The sequence below is a fragment of the Cinclus cinclus genome, chromosome 10, assembly GCF_963662255.1.
Source record: "Cinclus cinclus chromosome 10, bCinCin1.1, whole genome shotgun sequence".
Lineage (NCBI taxonomy): Eukaryota > Metazoa > Chordata > Aves > Passeriformes > Cinclidae > Cinclus > Cinclus cinclus.
The window spans coordinates 17,656,219-17,678,427 of NC_085055.1; the positions used below are offsets into that span (position 1 = coordinate 17,656,219).

Sequence of the window (22,209 nt, forward strand, 5' to 3'; positions counted from 1 at the left end):
ATGAAGAGTTCACATGATTCCCTCACTTCTCCTGTCCTGTGCCTGTCATCTCTTCTGAGGCTGAAACTACCAAAGCTGCTTCATCTTCCAAACTTACGATCCAAAGCACAGATTGTCCAGAAAAGTCACATCATTCAGTGCTTCCCAGCACACACAAATCTCAACACACTGTTCTCCAATCAGGTTTGCTCTGCTCCATGACTTGGACAAACCATTTTTGCAAATATACGATTCAGGGCTGAAGGCTCCTTTTTATTCTTGAATTCTCATGTAAGTGGTTTACAGAAGCCATCTGCTGAAAACATATACCTTCATTCCTGTGGAAGAGCAGCATGATTTCTGACATTCAGAGAACAATCTGATGTCATGTTTGACAACTGTTGGTAAATCTCTCAACCTCTAATCAAAGATTTCTTTGGTTTATACTTCTGCTGCTGAACTCAAGCTGTGGCAATTTCCTATGCTCAAGCTGTGGGTAGGTACCATGGTAGTAAGAACATCTGAGTGGAGTCTCTCACTCACATTTCTGGCACACATGAACCTAAAAGGACAACTCAAAACAGCACTGGCTTCAAGGCTTACATCCCAATGATCCCTCCTCCCACCACCCAAGAATAAGATAAAAATCAATAAATCATCTAATAATCCCTTCTTAAAAGTATTCCTTACATAAGGATAATTACAGATTGCAAAATATGTATTGCAAGAAAGACATCTTTCAGCAGACACTGTTTCTTTGCATGAGATTCAGAATAACAAATTGTAATTTGCTACTCGAAGATGAGAGATTTATGTGCAGGAATACCATAATTGCTTTTGTGTTCTTCAAATAATTTCTTTAGTTTCTGTAGATACAATGCATGTAGCTGATCAATCTCTTCAGTGGTAGGGTTCAAGTTCTGTTTTACAGGGATGGGGCTTCCCACTGTAAATCAAACACAACACCATTAACTTCATTGACATCTCCTTTTAAGAAGAATTGCTGACCCTTCTGTAAGTGCTCCACCACAGCTCCCATCCAGATGGCAGAATCACAGCACCATTTTTTGGGGCCTGATCCTGCCTTTCACAAGCCTGAGTCCTGAGTCTGGTTTTTCATTTCCTTTTGCTGAAGTTCAGGTAAAATGAATTAAACCTCCTCCTAACATTTCAATTTGGCAGCAAAAGAGCAAATGAGAACTTGAAGGAGCAGTTTACACTTCAAGATGCAATCCTATGGGTTATGTGCTGCCTACAAGTTCAACATAGTATTAAAAAAATGTTCTTTCTCACTGTCTTCTGTTCTGAATAGTAAAACTACTTAGTGTGAGGGACATGCTTAAGAGGACAGTGGTGCTCTCAACCACACAGTCACATGAACAGGACTGAAGGAAATATTTACCTTCTAATTTATTCAAAATAGATATCACTGCACCAGAAATGTTGTTGGTGACCTCAGCCTTGGGAGGGGTAGAACATAAATCCCCTAAACCCTATGAGGTGTCTCTGAACCATCCATTGCCCACAAACGTCACTGGAACCAAAATGTTCTCCAGGCACTGTGCAAAGCCTGCTACCTGCTCCATGGAAATCCAGAGGGCAGCCTTCTCTTCCACAAAAAGCTGTGGCTAAAGAGTGGATTGCTAAGAGAAGCTTCCCATGATCTCAGCCTTTCCTGTGTTGTTCAGACACCAGATTTTGACGGCTGTTCTTGCATTGGAAGCACCAAGACCTTAACAGACCCGACTGGGACTAGAGAGGAAGTCTCAAAAAACAGAGAGCTAAAAGCACCCTCAGGACTTTCCAAAGGCACCTGAAAATTCCTTTTAGAACAGGTTGCCACTTCAGATTGGATGGTGATGACTAAAGGGAAGCCTAGCCAGAACCACAAAGAGCTGAGCCTGCATTTTCCTGCTGCAGCTCCAGCTGCCATCAGCTCTCAGGCCCTGAGTAGTGCTGAAACTCAGACTTTACGTGGCTGGGGTGGGAACCCAGCCCTGGATTGAGCAATACCTTTAGAGGGGTGTGAAATCAATATAAATACAAAACAGGATTTCCAGAGGCAAGACTGGAAACAGCCAGCAGCCCCCAAGTCCTTCTGCAACAGTCTCTGCTCCCAAGAGTGAAGATTAATTGTGGAATTGAAAACTACAGTAATCTCTCTAATATTATGTGCAGTTTTAAGGAACTTGCTTGATTTGATATTTTAGAGTTGTTTCTACTTCTGAAAAGCAGTAATATTTAAAAAAAAAAAAAAGGTAAAAGAAAGTATTTCACTCATCAAGCCCAAAACAAACTTCACACATCTTGGCTTAGCTGAATGGCTCTTAGACCAATCGCTTCTGAACCAGGACTGAAATCAGCCATACCTGGCCATGCTGGCAGCACAGTTCATCACCTCAGGTGAGCTCACTCTGCCTCTGCAGCTCTCAGGAGCTGAGCCAATGCTTTCAAAGCCATGTTGAGCCATACCACAAACACCCCACACACTTCCAAGGACACAGGGACATTGTGATAGTTCTCAAACATGGGGAAAGAGACACAAAGGACACGAGGTCCTTTACCTCATGAGATCTTACAAGTCCTGTTGCAAGACTCTGGTCTTGCTAATTTGTAGCACTTCTGTGCTTTTGTCACGATGAAGAAATGCCTCAATGAATAAGACATTTTAAGCTTCAGAGCAGTCCTGGTATCATCAACCCCCCCCCCCCCCAAAAAAAAGCATATTATAAATCTCATGCAATACATCTCATTTGAAAACTTTTTGGTTTAGAAATAAGTGACATTTTTAGCCAGCCTGTGTACAGTATGGGCTTTAAAATTTAATATTTTCAAAATATTCAACTGCATGAACTGATAAAGCACAGATCAACTTGAATTTTAACATAAAAGAGCTATGTTTTTGTCTTAAACTTTGTTTCATACTATAATCAAATGAACCCCATAAAAAGGGAGGGAGCACCTTTAAAGTCCCTTGTGGAATAACATAAAATCTCAATTTTCTTTAGTTCACTCAGGTCAGAATCTGGCTAAAAATGATTTATCAAAAAATTTACAGTCAGCTACTGCCTTTGTGTGAGACCCAGCATCACCTAGTTTGTAAAGGTGTGGATGTCAATAGGTCTAGTAAAACCATTAAAAATATGTTCAGTTCCACACTCCAGTGAGAGAAGATGAGCAGTAATGAAAGATTTTGGGGAAAAACCCTCTCCCAAACTGCCTGTCAACGTGGCATGCACACTCATAATTAAACATGACAGGATCTTTCCAAGGCAAGAAACCAAGAGGGAAGTAAACACCCTAAAGACCTGCAGAGCCAACTAAGTGGCAGTCTGCCCAAGGGCTGTGGCTCCACAACATGTCCTCTCCCCTTCCTCCTGCATCTTTCCCTCTGTCCTGATGAACACCAGGTCAGGACCACACAAGCTCCTTCCAGTAGCCCTGCTCCAGAGCTCTGCTGGGGTGGCTGTCCATCTGGAATATCCAACTGGTACTTCTCTGCAGAGCTAAGAAATTAAAGTTCTGGGCTTCTCACAAAACAACTGCAGCATCCAGAACCCACAGCAACAGCTGCAGAGCTGTGGCAGCCCTCTCGTAAAAATTGGACAATTCTTGGATTTCTTTATGGACTGCCAAGGATAGAAGACTATGGATAACAGAATGAAAAGATTTGGCCTGGGACAGAAAGGGGAAAGGGAGAAAAGAACTTGCCCCTTTAACTGGGAATGACAGTAAATCTCACAACCTTATTTTAGATGCACAGTAATCAGTTCTGCTAGAATAGATTGATAAATTTACAGATACTAGCAGCACACTGAAGGGAACTTACCAACTGTATGAATAGGTTGCCTGTAAGGTATTAAGCCAAAACTGTATTGGAATACTCCTCTAGCATGAAATAGTGGCAAAGCAAAGCCCATTATCTTTTGCAACTTCTCCTGTACATTCCTGAGCCATGAACCTTTGGGGTTTGCAACTTGTTTGAATAGTTCATTTTCACCAAAGGAAAACACGGGGACCAGATGAGCCCTGTAAAACAAAGAGGACACTGAGAATTCTACATTAGCCTGCACTTGCAGCGCAGTTCACATCAGCAGCATGGGAACAGTTTCACAATAACCATCACAGACAGTTTCAGCAGCTTTGGATTTCATCAGCAACAGGCATTCAGCTCTTCTCATGTGCAGCGGCTTTTTGGATGCCTTGGCTGGTTGGTGTTTAAAAAAATAAAGTGATTGGCACACAGCTAGCAACTTGCTTTTGGCAGTATTTAGTTGGTTGGTACCTATTGCAATTTGTGACTGTTTGGAATTATGAAAATGAGTAATTGCATATATCATACGTATGTCTTTATCCACCACTATTTCAGCAAGTCCACCCGTGTTACACTACATTTTTTTCCCTTGGCAAGCAAGGAAGTCTCATTGTTAACCTTATAATGCTCCCAGCTGGGTGACATCAAAACAAGATCTTGGCTTTCCCTTGTCTTTTGACTAGAGTAATGCGTGCCCTGATTCAAGCACAAAAACCACGACAAAAACCAGACACCCTCACAGACATGAGTGCAATGCCAAATTCCACCTCTGCTGTCCAATTCCCAGTGAAAGCCCACTTCCTCTGGACTTCTTTGAAAACAGTAGCCTTAATCCATTATTACCAGAGGTCACATCTTACCCACAGAAATTACATGAACCCGCTTTGGCTCTTGCACAGCCTAATGAATTCTCATTCAGTTCATGAATTGGCCTGGGAGGAAAGGCACTGACAAGCTCCTGGACAAACTACTTGAGTGGATAGAGACAGTGCAGCTGTCTCCAGCAGGTAAACCCATCATTGTATTTAAAACCTTGGCTGCAGTATGGTTTTTGATTAATGCTTAGTTTCATTAACTATTCTACAGAGTTGGGGGGGGGGGGGGGGGGGGGGGAAAGGCAGGGTAATCCTAAGCAGTCTCTGAAGGATTCAGGGATGTCTTATTTTCTTTACTTAAACCTTAGTTTCTGTATCTTAACTCTATTCTGTCCCCACTGATTTTGAGAAAAACCTTACTGTAAAACAGCAGTATTGCTAGAACATTGTCAGAATTAATTTCTGCAGAGTTGTGAATGCTTGAGGAGGATGCACTGAGGACAGAGCTCGCTGGAAAGTATTGTGGACAGTCAAAATACACCTGTACAGTAAAAAACAACTGTTTCAACAGCTTCTTTAGCCTGGGGACTCACACAGACTATCATTCCTACATTCTGTTCTGACTAGTGTCTGCTCAAAGTTTCTTTCTCCAGAGGGTTTATCACCCTGCCACCTGAAAAAGAAATATCATAAAGCCTGGTACTTACTGTGGCTGTGGAAACACTCCACTTTTTACTACAACACTAAGACAAACAGGCACGTCTTGTGGTGCAATAGCTGTGGTGCCCTGACACTGTGGGATTTGTTTTAATCTAGTGAAGGCTTTTGCAAGATGTTATGTAGGAGGCTGAGACAGAGAAATAAGTAACTTATGATTGTGAAATTAAAGATAAGTTATCTGATTCATCATTTGTTTTGTGTCTTTAGGATTTCTTCACTTCATACCAGATATTTGTACTACCTTGGACCAAAATGTCCTTTGCAGAAGTGCAGAGGACTTCTGCTGACATATTCAGGCCACATTTGACAAGCTCCTAGCTGAGAAACACAGCTTCTCTGTGCTGGCAGCACAGGAGCCAGGGCCAGAGAGCACAAGCCTCTGCATTGCCCCTTCCTTCCTGTGTTGGTATTTGCTGCTGCAGATCATGAGCACCAGGAATGTGTGCAGGCACTGGTGGCAGACTGGTCTTCTCATCTGCATCCCACAAGCCTCCCCTGCCCTTTCATTTCCACTTGAGTTGGAAATTTTCTTCCCATTTTGTTAATTGTTAAAAACAATACATCAAAACCAGAAGCAATCACTGGATGTCTTTGGGCATGAGCTCTGTTAGGCTCACATTGTCCCACAGCCCTGCTGGACAGCTGAGATGTCAGAATTCCTCTGCTTCACACAGAAGCAGGTTTTTGTGCTGCTGTCTGTAGGAATGACTTGGAACCTGTTAGTTACAGTGATCATGAGAGTTGTAGCTCTTGGCCTCTCAGGCAGAGACAGGCACAGTCACCCAGTGGGGGGCTCCAGACAGCCATGACCCTTTCAGAAAGGTGAGGACCATCACTGGAACCTAAGTAAGTGAAGGGGTAAAGGGACCATTCCTGTGTTTTGTAAGTGTCCCACTCCTGCTGTCTGGTGTTAGAGATACTTTTGAAATCAATATCATGAGAGGCACAGGTGTATCTGATTTCTCAATCCAAACCAATTTAGATGAGAGATAACCACCACCAAACTTTGTGATATGACAGACCAGACATCTATCAACATACTCAGAAAAAAAAAAGTACCTAAATATTTTTCTAATCTTTATAGTTAAAACAAATAAAAGTTAGTGAGTGTTGAGGATCCCACTGAATTAATCAACAGTTCACCAAAAATTGACTGAACTTTCATTTAGGCAGTACACTACTAATTCAAATACACAAGAATTTTTTCTGGGTACAAATTAGACTAGAATGTTATAAATAATTTGCTTGCTAATAGAATGTGAGAATCCTAATGGTATGTGTAAGAAATATCCTTGGAATTTCGGCAAAGAACAGTTTCTAGTTTTTTGCACTCTGTGGAAAAGCAGAGAGCTCCTCAGAGGCCACTTTTTCTCCAGTTAATACCTTAAAAACTCTTGCAGATTTCTCAAGGCTAGTATTTTTTTTCATTGCTTCACATGTCAATGTATAATCCTGGGAGCTGTTCAGAAAGAGTAGCCAGAACAGATAATTTGTTTCAATATTTCTAATATACAAACCATCTAGACCAGTCCAGAACAAACACAGTACCTTATACTGCGTAAATCACTCAAAAGATATTGATATAATCTCTGCTTAATTACACATTGATGGCAGTAAAAAGTTATCTAGTTTTTCTTGAGATTTTCACCAAAAAAATCCCAGGAATTTACTTTTACAAATGGCAATCTTCAAAAGAAAATGTTTAGAATAATAGTGAAAACAAATCTTCTTACACCATAATTTTCAATGATTTAATGAAACAGGGTCTGGCTATCCAATTTGTTTGTTTGTTTAAAATGATAAGAAAATTCTACCTTAATGTATCTTCAATTTACAGAACAGAAAGCAGAATGTTTGCCCTACTCAGAAAAACCAGCCAAGATTTACTAATATTGTTTCTTAATTCTTACTCTTTGCTAGTGCAAGAAACAACTGAAATAAAACAAGATATGCTAATAACACCTACTGTTACAAATTATGAAAGTCGAAGGGAGTTTTCAACACTCCCAGATTGGATCTAGGTGGACAGACTGGCTCCTGTACCAGATACCTGCACGTTCTTAGACACTTTGACTCTTTCAGGTTCTCCAATTTTATATAATATAAATTATAGTTAAGAATGAATCTGCATTCAAAGCATGCTACATGGAAGACCTACCCATGTTTCAGGGCCATTTTAATAAAGCCCTTCCTCTTGAGGATGTTCAAGGTCAGACTTCCAGGATGGGCATTCAGAGATTCCTCTGCTCCTCCAATCACAATGACTGATGCATGGCCACCTCCTTTATTGTTCAGCACATGTGAGACACTTTCCTTGGATGCAGAAACCATTCCTTCAAGAGGAAACATTTTAAGAGTGACCACTGGATCTTCATGTACAAATACAGTGGAATTTAAGAATTTTTTTAAATGTATAAATGATATTTCAAAATTATAACACCACAGAACAGATTTCAAAGGGTTGGGTTGAACCTCTTCACTCTGCAACAGATTTGGTTTTGGGTATGTGCTTTGATTTCACACTGATGAGTTTAATGCTGTTGCCTATTTCAAGAGTTTTGAGTTCTTCAGGTTGTGCTCTTCTGGCAACCGAACTCCCCCTCAGAGAGACTCTGAGCCCAAGAACAGAGGAGGTGAATGGCAGCAGATACTACTGAGAGGCAGCAGCTAAAACTGTACAGGAGGTGCACATAAACACAGGCACAGAGGGGTCAACAGAATGTATAGAGGACTTGTTGACTCAAACTTGGAGCTACAGTACCAAGCAGACCCCTCCATTCTTTTCAAAGCTATAAACCAGCAGCTCCATCTAAGGCTATAGCATGATAGCATTAGAATAAGCAGGGAAGACTCACTTTTACCATTCCTAATAAGTGCATCAGCTCATTGTCTAGTAACCAGGCCCAGGCACTCATCAATATTTAGGCTAAAATAGCAGATTATATGAAGCTTTTCTGGTACTCCTGCTGATCCTGATACTTCTAATCAGAGGTGCACTGCTGTACAAGATTCTATCGTCTCCTTAGGTCTTGCTCTGGTTTTGGTGCTTTGAAAAATCCCTTTTCCAACAGATATGCACCTAATCTTTCAAAGATTCCTTTTCCTTCTTGCCCTAAGTTTCATTTCAAAGACTTATAGTGGTCCCATTTATCCAGAAGCCATGTTTAATTACACTGTTTGGAATTCATATAATCTAAGTGACAATTTAGAGATCAAGTCTAGTTTATGCTGTTGGTTTTACAGAGCTGGTATCAAAACGCACTTTTGGATGTCCTGCTCCCTTCCTGGTCTTTTTTCCAATAAGGACATTACAGTGTGGATTATAAAAAAATTTTTAAAAGAGGGAAGATGACTGTGCTCTACTTTTGAGAGCAGGCCACCAAGAGGAATAGCTTGCAACTAGAGCAAATCCAGACCTCAAAAAAAAGCTACATCCATTTGCTACATGTGCCTTCACAGTCACTGTTACTCTTGAAAATGCAGCTGACCTGGGACTCACAGATAATTCCAGTGATGCTCATTCATGTCAGCATGCATTTTCCCTGGAAAGGAAAGCAGGAGCTGCAGCCTTTCCTCAGGACACACGTGTCTGCTGCTGAAGCTGAGCTGTCAGCCTGCACACAGGGCACTGCTCTGTGCTCACACCACAGCCCAGGGGTGCCGCAGCTGCACTGCCACAGGCAACGACTGCACTTTTGGAGACAGGCAGAAAAAGACTGGGACATGAAACACTGTGCCAGGAGCACGGCTTTCAGGACGTGGAAGATTTTGCAAGTGTTTTATGATTTGACTGGTGACCTGTATTACTTCAAAGGTCCCCTCTCATTTATCAGCTGCATACCTGTGAAAACTGAGCTCCCATGCTGGCTGTTCTTTAATGCGCTTTTTACTGCAGTTATTTCTCATTCTGCAGGTAAATATTTGTTCCCATGGGTCAAGATGCTAAATACTTGTAAATCTGACTTCCAGACAGTGTTTAAAATTGCAGTGTTCTACCACCGCCAATCCCTCAGTTAGCAAGCCTCAAAGAACACCTTCAGAAATTACATTTGCATTCTCTGATATGTTGAAGTATACATAGATAAGTAATAATGATATTAATCTGGGCAACATCCTAGGCATGTTTCTGTGAATGGAGCAGTGTAATAGCTTCTCTGAGATCGCAGGGTCTGTGTTGCAGCCATGAATAAAGTTAGATCTCTGTCTCCTGAACTTGGTCTTGTGCATCAGAGCATGCTTAAATGCTGCAGCTGAGTGAATTCAAGTAAAATAAATCTTGTATTAAGATAGTGGTGGAGGAGAAGCACTAGTCCTTATTTAATTCTTCTCATTTTTCTGTTAGCCCAACTTGATTGCTTGTTGTTTTTGTATTTTATTACTGTAGTACCAGTCATGAAAATCACCCCTTTATGACAAATGCTTCTCAGAACAGAGAAAAAAGATCCCTCTCTTTAGAGTTTCCATCTCAATTAAAATTACACAAATTTGCAACATGGACTCCAATCAGGAGCAGGTAACTAAGTTCTGAGTGTAAAGATATTTGTAATGTGTAAGACTAAGCCCTTCAGGAAGGAGATTAGCCTGAATTTGTTTAACAAGCACCTGCTAATGACTAAATAAAATTACAAATTATTATGCCCTTCTCTTCTTGTATATAATGGATACTCAGGACTGCTGTCTGATAGTTCAAAGGAAAAACAGAATTTTCTTTTCAGAAATAAAAAACAACTCAGTGATATAGTTTACAACACTATTAATAAAACCTTCCAATTTTTTTGCCACAACAGTTCATCATAATATAGAAGCAAACACTTATTCCTTCTGAAATTACTTACCATATATAAGTAGAGGAGAAACTCTACATTTGTAACAGGAGCTAAAATACAGAGCAACAGCCGAGACATTCTCCTTTTACCTACCAGCACTCATTATGTATTCTCTGAAGAAGGGACAGCCAAACCAGATGGGCATGATATGAAGATATGGAGTAAGCCCAGGAAATAAATTTTTGAAAGGAGGATCGGTGCAAAAGTTTCCAAATGCTCCAGCTACCAGGACCCCATGAGGGTGAAAGCCAAGTAAGTAGTTGTGATTTGGGTTCAGTTCTGAAGTTTTTATAAGCTGAAAAATAGAGTCAGTGGTGGGCATTGTAATATTTACCTCAAAAACAACAGCTATGGAGATTGCACATTGACAGGATATAGAAGCAATGACAATGAATTTCCTTCTGAGCACTTTAAAACTACTGTCCTGCTTTACAGATAAATAAAGCCTAAATAGATGTGTCAAGACACCATGTCTAGCATTTACTGTGCTGAAGCACTATCTTGTCACCCAACAGTCCAACTAGAAAACCAGGCCCTGTCCCCTTTTGTCACTAAATCTCAGATTTCCCATGCTTTAAAAAGAAATTAAGCTCACCCTGGAGTGAGTATTAGAATTTCAGAAAGGTGAGTCTTAGATGTTTGCCCATGCTTATGGCTATTCAAGCTGTTTGTGAGAAAGCTTTTACTCACATGAATGGGAAAGTATTCCCTGAAGTACTTCCAGACAGTCCAGCCCCTGACCCACTGGGATCGTCTGCCCCCTGCACATGGTGTTTCCCAGTCCAGGTAGAGCCACAGCAGGTACAGAACAGCAAGGAACCAGAAGTTGCCCAGGATCAGGATCACGAAGAATCCACAGCAAAACTCTGCTACAAGAGACAAAAAGTGAAAGCATAGCAAGCATTAATCCCATCTGTGTCCTTTTAAGACCCTGAATGCCCAGCCCTGATATGTTTTTACAGATTTATTCAAAATGCACACAAATTGAACTCATCTTATTCCACATTGTGTTGTTACAGTGAGGGTGAAACATCACAAGGGTGATCACCTTAGTCTATAATTTCTCCCTCTACTGACCAACTGGATGTTTCGTAGAGACCATCTGCTTTACCTAAGGCAAAATAAAAGGAGACAGCAAGAGCTAACAGGGATGTAATGCTTCAGGGAGTGAGAAGAAAGGAAAGAAGGGAAAGGGAGCCATAGCAACATCTCTTTTCTAATTACAGGGATGTTGGGCAGCATTTTTCTATTCTCTTTCTCAGCTTCTCTACCTATAATATGGGGTGGCAGTCCTACTCCCAGCCAAAAATGCTGTCACTGGCCAAGGAGATGCACTAGAGAAGACTAAAACATGAAGAGGTTCCATTTCAGCTGTTAAACGAGTCAGTCAAAGGGGAAGTTCAGCACTGCTGTGGGAACACAACAGGAGGTTAAGTCCTGATACTTTCAAACACAATTAATTAAGAATTGTAACATCCTGCTACAATAGTGATACATAAGAATTGTACACAATTCAAAGAGCAAGAAAAAGTTGTTTGGTTAAACATAATGTGTTACTTGGGGCTCAACCCTGAAATAATTACTCAGGGAAATCCTATGGAAACTTCTTCTTCGTAGAACTTGCAGAATTTTAGTCTTGCAGCATGTTGAACAGCCCTGGGCTGAGATGTCTGAGGAGTAGGAGCTGCTGCTCTCTGCCCTGTGGTATCCCTGCAGCAGCCTGCTTGCTCTGCCACATCCTGAACAAGCCCCATCAAGCTCATGGATCAGATGCTGAAGTCCAGGTTGCAAGGAAGCCAGGCTTTACCACCATAAATGTATACAATGGCAAGCAAAACAGAGCGTCAAGGTTCCTGGTTTAAGTTTGAACAAGTATGAGAAGCTTTTTCTAGCTGTTGTAAATCAATTAATTTGTTGTGCAAAAATCAGCAAGTATTTATATTTCCTACCCTTCTTTTCAGAAGCACTTTTGACTTATGGCAGAATCAATCACATGGCTTTTTAAACACAGAATCACATGGTTTTTTACTATCAGTTTGCTAGCAAACAGCTGAAAAGTGCTTTGTAGCCAAGCATCCTTGCTGTGAGAGTTAATTACATCATCAGTGAGCAGGCCCAGATAGCAGTACTTAGTCCTGTGCAGACAAACATACACCAGATCAACAAGCTCATGCTTTGCTTTAGCTAGGATGCATTCCTGAGTGCACTGCAAGGTATGGGGAGGTAAGTATGCTGTTAGCACTTCCTAAGTGGATCTGAGCATCTTCTAGGACAAAGCTGATTACTACATTCCCAATGAGAAGTGTGAGGCAAATTCCTTTTACCATACCTCCTCATTATTTAAATGAATTAGCAGCCTGAAAGATGAGCTAAACACTGATGACTCAAAAACAATGAGCCTATAAGCACAAACCTGATGTTTTCTCCTTCATACAAGACAGTGAATAAATAGCAACCATTTTAACAGAATTCGTAAACAAATTCCAGGCAAAAGATGAATAACTTGGGATTTGCCACTCTGCTGCATTGTGTCCTTAGATGTTAGTCCCAGTGTACATTCTAAGTGCAATTTTTTGGTTGAACTTGAATTAGAGCTTTGATGAATATCTCTGTGATACTTTGGATTTTGGGGGTGGGTGAGGGGGAAGGAGGAATTATAGATTAAAAGACAAATCACTGCCATGGAACTCTGAACATTTGGTTTGTGAACCAATGTTGGTGTGTCACTTCTCCTCCATTTCCCATTTAAACACATGGATACTCTATTTTGCAGCAAATGGATGGAAACCACTCTGTGTAGTGTTAGCTATCAGCACTGGTAGTCATCCTGCCCAATGATGTTTGTACACTTGATTCTTCAGTCTTAATTAATCAGGCTCTGAGTTTGTAACTGGGGACACCAAGTTTATAAAATAGTTAAAGACTAGAGATAGGAAGGAGGAAAACAGCACAAGTTAAATCTGGAAATTGGAAGCTTCAAATGCATTTGGAGTTACTAAGGCATCAAAATCATTGGATTAACATCTGCTGTGGAAGCCATCAAATGCAAGATTGTTTCTAGAAGAGAAGGCTCCCATTCTGCTCAGAGCAGTCATGGACAGCATGCCTGGGCAGTGCAGGTGTGTCCCTGGTGCCAGGGGTGCTGGTCGCACCCCAAGCAGTACTACAGGCTCTCTTCAGCGTTCCAAAAACCATGCAAAGGAGCTCACTCCAAATCCCTAGGACTGCCCAGCAGCTCAGGACAGCTCTGAACTCTGAGCCAGTTCCTGCCATGTCTCACATACAATTAGCAAAGCTTTCTCTAAACACATTATGCTGCTCTGTCTTAGACGAGCTGGAGACGTTCAGAGTTCAGCAATTTCAAACTCATCCCACCAAGGATGTGGTAAAAAAAAAAAATCTTTATCCCCCTGGTATCCTAGCAAATACACAGGTGGGGAAATGATTCTCACTATTGCTCCTTCCTCGGCTTTATGAGTACATGTATGTACCAATACACACAGCAAGGTGAAAATCTCATTTCTTACATCTGTGGATGAGGAGAAAAAAAACAAAGAAAAATTACATTCTTCAACAACCATGTTGAGGTATCTACAACAGTGCTTTTCTCATCCTTAGTTTTCAGAGCAGCAAGGTCTCTGAGCTGGATTGGGAACACAGAACTTTGGAGGGAACACAGAAGAGTTGTACCGTGATGTTTTCATCCTTAATGAACATTTGCTCCTCTCTGTTATCCCTCAAGCTACCACTTATCAGTTGATTTTGGCATTAGAATAAATTATTTTCCCCATTTATGGGATACTTCCTTGCAGGAAAAAAATTAATTAGCCTTAATTTCTGAAAATACTCTTTAAATTATTTTTATATATCATGAAGAAAATGACAGAAATTCATAAGAAGGAACAACTACAGCAAATGGACTCCAGTATTCCCAACAAAGGGAACCTGAGACAATAGGCAACATCTGAGAATAGGCAGGCTGCCAAGGTAACAGTAAGCAAGCTCGTGCCTCAGCAGAGTATTGCTCTGCAGCTTTTACATAGAAAGCCTCTTTAAAAACAATGGAGACATGTTAGCACTGTCCTGTTTAAAGCCCACTGCTCTGTGCAATTCTGTCAATGTAACACTAATTGCCAAATCCCAAGACAGCGTGCCAAATTTAGTCTATGTATTTCCCATTTCTTTTCTTTCTCCTTAGGCATTTTCTGCCGCTTATGTTCATACAGAGGTTGTCAAGGCTCTCTAGTCTTGACATAGCAGAGCCATTTTTTTCTTATTATTTTTGAGAGATACAAACAAATATATACAGACACATGGTTAAATTCCCTCTCTTAAATGTAGGTAACAGAGGCAGCATTCCTAGAAATACTAGTCAGTAAGTACTGTGTTATTCTCTGTGGTCACACTTCAGTCCTACCCATAGGCCACCAATAAAGTTCACAGATAAATGAGTACACAGTGACAAAAACAAGTAGCAATACCAGCCAGCTTGCTAGGAAAGGTTCATAGAGCTTAGCTGAGTTTTCTTAAGCATCAAAAGATTCTTTTTAAAAAAAGACTTTGAGGAAGAACAAAACCATATTAGTTATCCAGCTATAGCTGATTAATTAAATCAGCACCAGATAACAAACCATCATGGCATGTTTGCAGAAAAGGTTAATATTTGCTTTAGCACATTACACTGACACCTTCTTCCTCAACACAGAAACCACTTGTTATTCCAGCAGCAATCTCTCACTCTGGCAAATGTTTCATCATTTCTATTCTTTTGGAGAAGCCAGATCCACAACCCAAAACTGTCGCCAGCAAGTTCAATTACCAGACTACTTCATCCTGCATGCACAGAAGTTTAATCACTAGTGAACAGGATGTACTTTAATATATAGCAATGTCTTCAGTCTGTTATTTTGTGGCTTTGTGCATATTAAAGTATACCTTATATTATATACTAATTTTGCATTATTAAGGGTTTTACAAATAAATACAGGGGTGCCTGCACAACAATCATTTCCTAAATCCCCAGTGAGGGACCAGGGAGACTGCTGGGCCCCAAAGTGGGCCTTAGAAGCTGCACCATTCTCCCCTACCATCACCTTTTTTTCAGAGAAATACCCTGGTATCCCTGCTGGAGAGTTAAACTCTCATTTCCCTCTCTCATTTTCTGGCCCTAGACACCACCACTCCACCCAAGTTGCTCAGTTTTGCATTTGATTTAGTATATGCTCAAACTCCACTGTCCATTTTCACATCAGGGGCACAGAAATTTGCAGGAGCACGTAGCTCACCAACTCACCTTTGAGCTTTACTTTCTTCAAAAGCCCTTTGATTTGTGCATATTAGAGAGAAAGGAAAACAAAAGGCTAAAGCACTGGGAAAGCAGCACTTCAACCAAACCTGACTGATTTTTCTTTGTTTTAATGGTTTTGCCTTTAAATGAACCCTTTGAACTACCTCTTGCCTGGATGCTACTCACCTCCAGATACAAACTGAACGTCACTGACAGATATGCAGTACTGAGGCACACAGCTCACACACACCAAGGATAAATGTCCAGCTGCTGTGTGCGAAACAGAAAACCTACACCTGTTCCCAATAGGAGGGTATCAGACATACTGGTAAATGCAGCAAAATTAATTTAAAGTTCTTTAGAAAAATATTTCCAAACTTAAAAACAAAGACTTCCTGCAAACATCAGGCACATCCATTGCATTCACTGACACTGACCATTTCATTAGTGCACAGGCACAGTGAACCTATGATACAAAAACGGGGATTATGTAACCTCTTTGCTTTGTCAGTCCAGCAGCACTTGCAAGCGTGGAGATTTTATTTCTCCGGGTGACTTTCTGCCTGGGGATGGGTTGGACAATGGCACAGAGCAATCAAGAGCAGGCAGCACACAGCCAGACATGGTGTGGGCGTTGCACAAGCTCAGAACAGGGCCAGATCTGCCCCAGGACTGTCAGCCCCTGGCCAAGGGAATTAATCTCTAATAACTGCAATTACAGGCATAAAACTACCATCTGTAAAAACTGTCTGGTTTGGCCTTTTAGCCAAGGTAGATACTACCACATTGTAAAACTTCATGTATTTGCTGTTTCAGCAGTAAAACACTAATGGCTTAACATAATGCTTCAGCCTGAAGCTGTTTTGGATTTGTGCTTAATACAGTGAGAAATAGCAGGATTTTAGCATTTGCCAGTTTTCAGTTTTAACAGCTTTAGTTTTCTGGACTCAAGACCGATAACACTTGTCTTTCAAAAGACAGAAGCCAAATTAAAACATTTTTCTCTTTCATGGAACTTTTACCCAAACTTTTCTGGTCTGCTGCACTTGGAGAATGTAAAATAGAAAACCACATGGCATTATCAGCCAACACATGGTGGGAATCTGTTATTGGGCACTTCTCTCATCTAACCCAGAAACTCATACATACACATCCCAGTATTACAGACCTTATTTTTGCTTCTGGTGTCATGCCCCTGGATAATGAACAGGCAAATCACTGTTACAATGAAAACTTGTCTTTTTCCCTTTGAGGGTGAACTCTGGCAGCTTGCAGCACAGAGCAAGGAAGCAAAGGAACTTACAGCCAGAATTTTAAAGCAGTTCCTTTTGTATATAATGAAATTCTGTGCACATTTGTACAGCTTTTTTGAGACAGAAACATGTTTACTCTGCCTACACTGCACAGCAGAAGCAATGGATCTGTAGTGCAAATCCAGCCCAAGCTGGTACACTGCATGAAGAAGCGGAACTTTGCTTGTACCAGGCTGCTGCTGCTACTTTTTCAGTATTTGTAGACTGATTCACTCTTTCTACAGTGGGGATAAGATTTAGGCTTCAACAACTATGGCATATCTGTATTTCAGGCCAGCTTGTGAGTGGCACAAGTAAGAGGGCATTTTCAGTCATCAATTCCACAGTCTCAGAAAATCATGCAGCATTACAACAAAGCAAGCCTGGAGAACAAAGGCTTTTTACATTTTTCAGCCAGGAAGATAAAACCAAGAGTCTTCTGTCCAAGTCCCATTGTGAATTCTAAGTTGTAATAGGCTCACATTCCCCTTACAGCTTACTCAGTGAGTGAAATCACTTTTTCATACATTACTCTCCAGATTTGAAACATATCATAGACCAATTCAGGTTTTGCCATTCAGGGCACTAATTTTCAGAGTTATCTTTTTTCATCTGTTAGTCCTATAGTTCATTTTACTAAGCTATGGCATGTTACAACATACCTAGATGGACAACTTTAGCAGCTAATCCCATACCCCATTTATTCACTGCTCTAAACAGAATCCTTCTATCTATATCATGAATCATTAGTTGTCACAGGGCATTACCTGTTCAAGTTTTCACATGCAGATATATAACACAAGACAATCTAGATCGTGCTTGGCACAAACTAGTTTCAGCCACACACAACCTCCCAAAGAACACCTAAACCTCCAACCTATTCTGTGATGAACTCACACAGTATTTCACTTGTCCTGAGGCATGCCCTCCCTGATTTGAAAGTGTCACTATTGAATCCAAAGCTTACAAACAAACAATGTCTGTTCAGAAAAAAAAAAAAGCTGAAAAATCCAGACACAAGGTCCAGAACATCAGAAACCAGCCCATTTCTCACTGCTTTAAGTAATTTAGTATCCATCCACCTGAATTTTCCTGCAGCTAAGCGAATCTTTTTGGCTAGATCACTGGCTGCCATATCACTGAAAGCGTCCGCCTACAAAATGAGAAGGTCACCTTGGTCAGCTCTAAAGATAAACATCCCCATGGTGCACAAACAGATAATTATTATTAGAATCAAATTGTTAATCAAGCATTCTTGCAAATCCATTTTTTCATGATCACAAGAACTCACCATAGGTAACATAACCAGTCATAAGACCATTTCTGAGTTGATTTTCCTTGTCATTCCCAGGCAGTGCCAGCTGCAGATGACAGCTCCCTATTTTGCCAGTTAACTACAGAAAGGGGATTTTCTGCATCCTGATCACTTCTAGCAAGCACAGGAAGATGTGGTTTTCTGCAGCAGTATTGCTACATTATGGGGGAAAAATATTTTTTTCCACTGCCCCTGAACTTCCACTGCCTTATGAGACTGAAGTAATGGCTCATGCCAAGACCTAATTCAATAACAGAAAATTAAAATACAGACTACTTACAATGTAGCCACAGATATAAACTGCTTATCGTTTAACTACATATGATATAGAGGTAACAGAACATGTGCTGATTAATCTGTGAAGATGCTTCATACCCTCCATATTTCCCCCCAAATCTTTCATGTGTGGGCTAACAACCTAAAAAAAAAATCTGAAAGATCAGTCCATCTGAAGGATAATATATTTACAAGACATACAAGGAAGATATGTGCACATGCCTTTCCTCCTTGCAAATCCTAGAGGAGAGGTGATCAAGAAGTGTTCTGGGATTTCCAGAAATACACTGGACTCTTTACCTCAGAACAGACTATTCAATAACCACTTCCCAATTTATATAATTCACAGCTTTAGTCTCATAGAGTTAAGGGTTATCTTGTCAAGTGATTAATTTCATCATATTTGAGATACCTACCCATGTGAATACAATTTGCTGCTGTGAATAGGTATTTAGTGATAGGTGTCTATTAAGATATTAGAAACATTAATTATAGAGGAAAAATCAGTGAAAAAATATTACTACTTTGTTGCTAAAGAATTAGCAACACTTTCTTAAAGCCAGTGAGGATATTTTTCATATATTTACAGAGGTGTCTGCATTTGAGTCAATTCACTGGCAATGCTCTTTAATTGTTAAATGAGAATTGTATTGAACTACAGCATATAAAGTTATTTTACGAAATTATGAATGAAAACAGCATTAGTCATGTACCAGACTTTATGCTCATGCTCGATAAAAAAAGTTGCTGTCAGAAACCTACAGGGCATCTCAATGAGGAGCCACTGACACTAGCTTTTTAGGAGCATATTTGAAGAAGAACCCATAGAAAGAAATAGACCCCCCCGACCCCCCCCCCCCAAAAAAAAAAGGGGAAAAGCCCTCATCCAAAGCTTTCAGTGAAGAAAGAAGTGCGATGCTCTTGCCCGCCCGAGGGTCTCCGGGGAGCCGCTCGCCCCCGGCCGGTTCTGCACCCACGTGGAGCCACGGACTGGCACCGAGCGATGCCCACTGGTAACGCTGGTCAAGGAAAAAGCCGCTTCTCGCCCTTTTCTCTCTGGGGCAAGGGCAGGAAGGAGGAAGGCTGTTACCCAACAGGAGGAAAGAGAAGATCCACTGCAGCACGGCGACTGTCTGTATCCTCCTCTTTAGGGGAATATTGATGGGAGCAAACTCGACCTTCATGATGACGGAGACCAGCGCGGGAGGCACGGACCCGCCGGCTCCGGCTCCGGCACAGCCCCAGCCGCCGCACCTGCCCGCTGCGCGCCGCTCTGCCGCGGCCCCGGTCGTGCAGGACGCGCCCCTCCCGCCGCCGGCGCTGCCCACGGCCGCGGGTCCGGCAGGCGGGGACGAGGAGGCGGTGCCGTCCGCCCCGGCCGCGGGAAACCCGATCCTGGAGCAGGAGCGGGCAGAGCCCGGGCGCGGCTGCGGGGGCTGGCGGCTGCTACACCCCGTCCTCGCACAGGCGGCCGGAGCGGCTCCCCCCGCCCGCTAACGCTCCGCATGAGCGGCACCGGCCGGGGGCACCGCGGCTTTGACGGAGCGAGCCCCTCGCCTGCGGACCCAGGTGCGTCCGCACCCCCAGCACCTGCGGCGCCCTGGCGGGCTTTTCCCCTCCGAGCGGCCGGAGACCCGGCACTCCGGGGCGTGCTTAAGGCTCTTACCCTTAAAGAGCTTATGGAGCTGACCTAGAACTTAAGAGTTCGTGCAGTATTTGGCGTCAAGCGTTTCGTTTTTAATTAAACCAGCGCACGCACAGCCTTCTCCCGACCGCGGCCCTTCGCCCGGGCTGTCTGTGACAGGGATCATCAAAATAAACTTGGAGTGAAAAAGAAACCATGCCCTCAAACTTGCACGCTGTTGCCGCAGCTGACCCCCCCTTCTCCACGGGGACAGCGGCAGGGCCGGGATTCACCATCCCCGCGGTGACAGGGACGGGACGGGGACAGCGGCACCCCCGGCAGTCGCGGTCCCACACGGGCCGCGCCCCCCCGCCCAGCGCCGGCGGCAGCGCTGGGTCCCGGCGCGGGCTGATGTCACCGCCGTAGCTGCCCGCCGCGCTGCCGGGGCTCGGCGCGCCGCCCGCCCCTTCCCCAGCCGCAGGACGGGATCGGAGCAGCCCCGGCCGCCCGGGCGCGGGGTCAGGACGCGGGGGGCGGAGGGCGCGGGGGGCGGCGGGCGGGGACGGGATGGTCTGAGGGCGGCCCGCGGGCAGCGCGCCGGGAGCGCGGCGGGGCCTGGCGGGCGCGCGGCGCAGGCGCAGCGCGGGCCCGGGCAGCCATGCCGACCGTCAGCGTGAAGCGGGAGCTGCTGTTCCGGGCGCTGGGCAGGAGCTACAGTGAGTGCCCGCCGTGCCGCGGGACTCGCCCGCCCAGCACCGCGGCCGCCGGGCTGTCCGCCCCGGCCGGGGCGAAGCCCTGAGCGCGCACGGTGCCGGCGGCCGCGCCCTGCGTGTCCCGTGGCTGCGCTGGGATTCTCGGAGAAGCTCGGGCCTCAGAGCGCCGCTGGCTCTCCTGCCGCCTGCTCCTCGCCAGCCCTCGGCACGCAAGGCGCAGCCATGTGTTATCCCTGGTCCCTTCAGCCCATTGCCCCGACACGCGCTGCTTTGAGCCCAAATCTCTCGGGAAATTGCAACCACGCGTCTCCACATGGAACCTGTTTTGGGATCTGTTGAACGAAGGAGAGAGAGTGGGGGGGGGGGAATCAGGCAAAGCGAGCAGTGAATAGAGTGGGTTTATTCAGTCTTTCCTTCGTGGCTCAGGAAGCAGATTTAAGAAGTGCTCGGCTGAAGGAGCATTCAGGACATGCAGTGGTTTAGACCAGACGGGAGCTGTGGCTCGTCGGACAGCCCGGTGCAGATCTGCAGTGTCAGATCGGGGCTGTGTTACATGTTACAACGCAGTTGATGCAACCTCTGTAGAAGAACCTGACAGATCAGAATAGGAGCACTTGGCAGAAGCTGCCCAGTTATTCCCTTCTGTTTTCATTACCTGTTCAGGCCAGAGTTACTCTGACATACTTGGTGGAGGAGCTGAGCTCCAAAGATCAGAAGGCCTCCCTTGTGACTCTTAGAATACCATGTCAATAAATCGAATATGTAATAAAGAAGCTGCTAGTCAGATGCAAATATAAGGAAAATTCTTTAAAATACTTTTTTTTTTCCAATAGCATTTGTTGTCTTGTTTGAAAACATTCCAAAAACACACAACAAAAATTAGGTCAGAGGTCTGCTTATTAACCAAAATTCACCCTCTTCCTTCACAGCGGATGAAGAATTTGATGAGCTTTGCTTTGAATTTGGCTTGGAGCTTGATGAAATTGTAAGTAATGTTTTTATTTGTTGCTTCTTGAGTGGCATATTGACAGCATTGCTTTTTGGTAAGAGTTTGTATAGCATTGTTTTCAGCATACCCCCTGGTACAGGGTTGTAATGAACTGTACTAACACAGGTGCTTTGAATCTGGGAAAAATCTCAGATGTACGAAAGTTACTGCTTTGGAAGCAAGGCACACCAGGATGGCATATTGCAATACTTTCTGGAGGTCAGCACTCTGTGCTGCTTGATCTTCAGTCTCAGGCACTATTTTATTTAGCAGCATAAATAAGGCCACAAAGCATGTATTGATCATATTTTACAAGATCTGTTTTGTTTTGTTTGATATACAGTTGTCTATGCAATATCCACAAAAAATGTATTTGTCCTGGTCATTGTTACCTGAGTTGTAACTAATTTATATTTAACGTTTTGATTTAGGTTCTTTACTTGTGGACATTTGCTAGCCCTAATAACTTTATCTATGCAAATCTTGTTCAAGTAGATCTCTTTTAGTTTTGCCATTCAATTTTAATTTATTGGCCTTTTAATGGTGTTTATGAAAAGACA

General features: G+C 43.0%; 2 protein-coding genes across 2 annotated transcripts in view; one reads left to right on the top strand and one right to left on the bottom strand.

Annotated features, from left to right (window-relative positions):
• Positions 1-770: 770 nt before the first annotated feature.
• MOGAT1 (monoacylglycerol O-acyltransferase 1) lies at positions 771-19,508 on the bottom strand. The gene is made up of 6 exons (XM_062499092.1): positions 19,415-19,508; positions 10,845-11,023; positions 10,248-10,449; positions 7,487-7,661; positions 3,809-4,008; positions 771-925 (listed from the first exon to the last, which is right to left on the bottom strand). Exons 1-6 carry the CDS (start codon positions 19,506-19,508, stop codon positions 771-773), a joined length of 1,005 nt encoding a protein of 334 aa, XP_062355076.1.
• A 1,098-nt stretch (positions 19,509-20,606) lies between these two features.
• FARSB (phenylalanyl-tRNA synthetase subunit beta) overlaps positions 20,607-22,209 on the top strand; it is a 37,069-nt gene continuing 35,466 nt past the window's right edge. Inside the window, exons 1-2 of the mRNA XM_062499169.1 lie at positions 20,607-20,664; positions 21,591-21,646. Of these exons, the coding sequence (XP_062355153.1) occupies positions 20,607-20,664; positions 21,591-21,646 (114 nt within the window). The remainder of the gene's footprint in view (positions 20,665-21,590; positions 21,647-22,209) is intronic.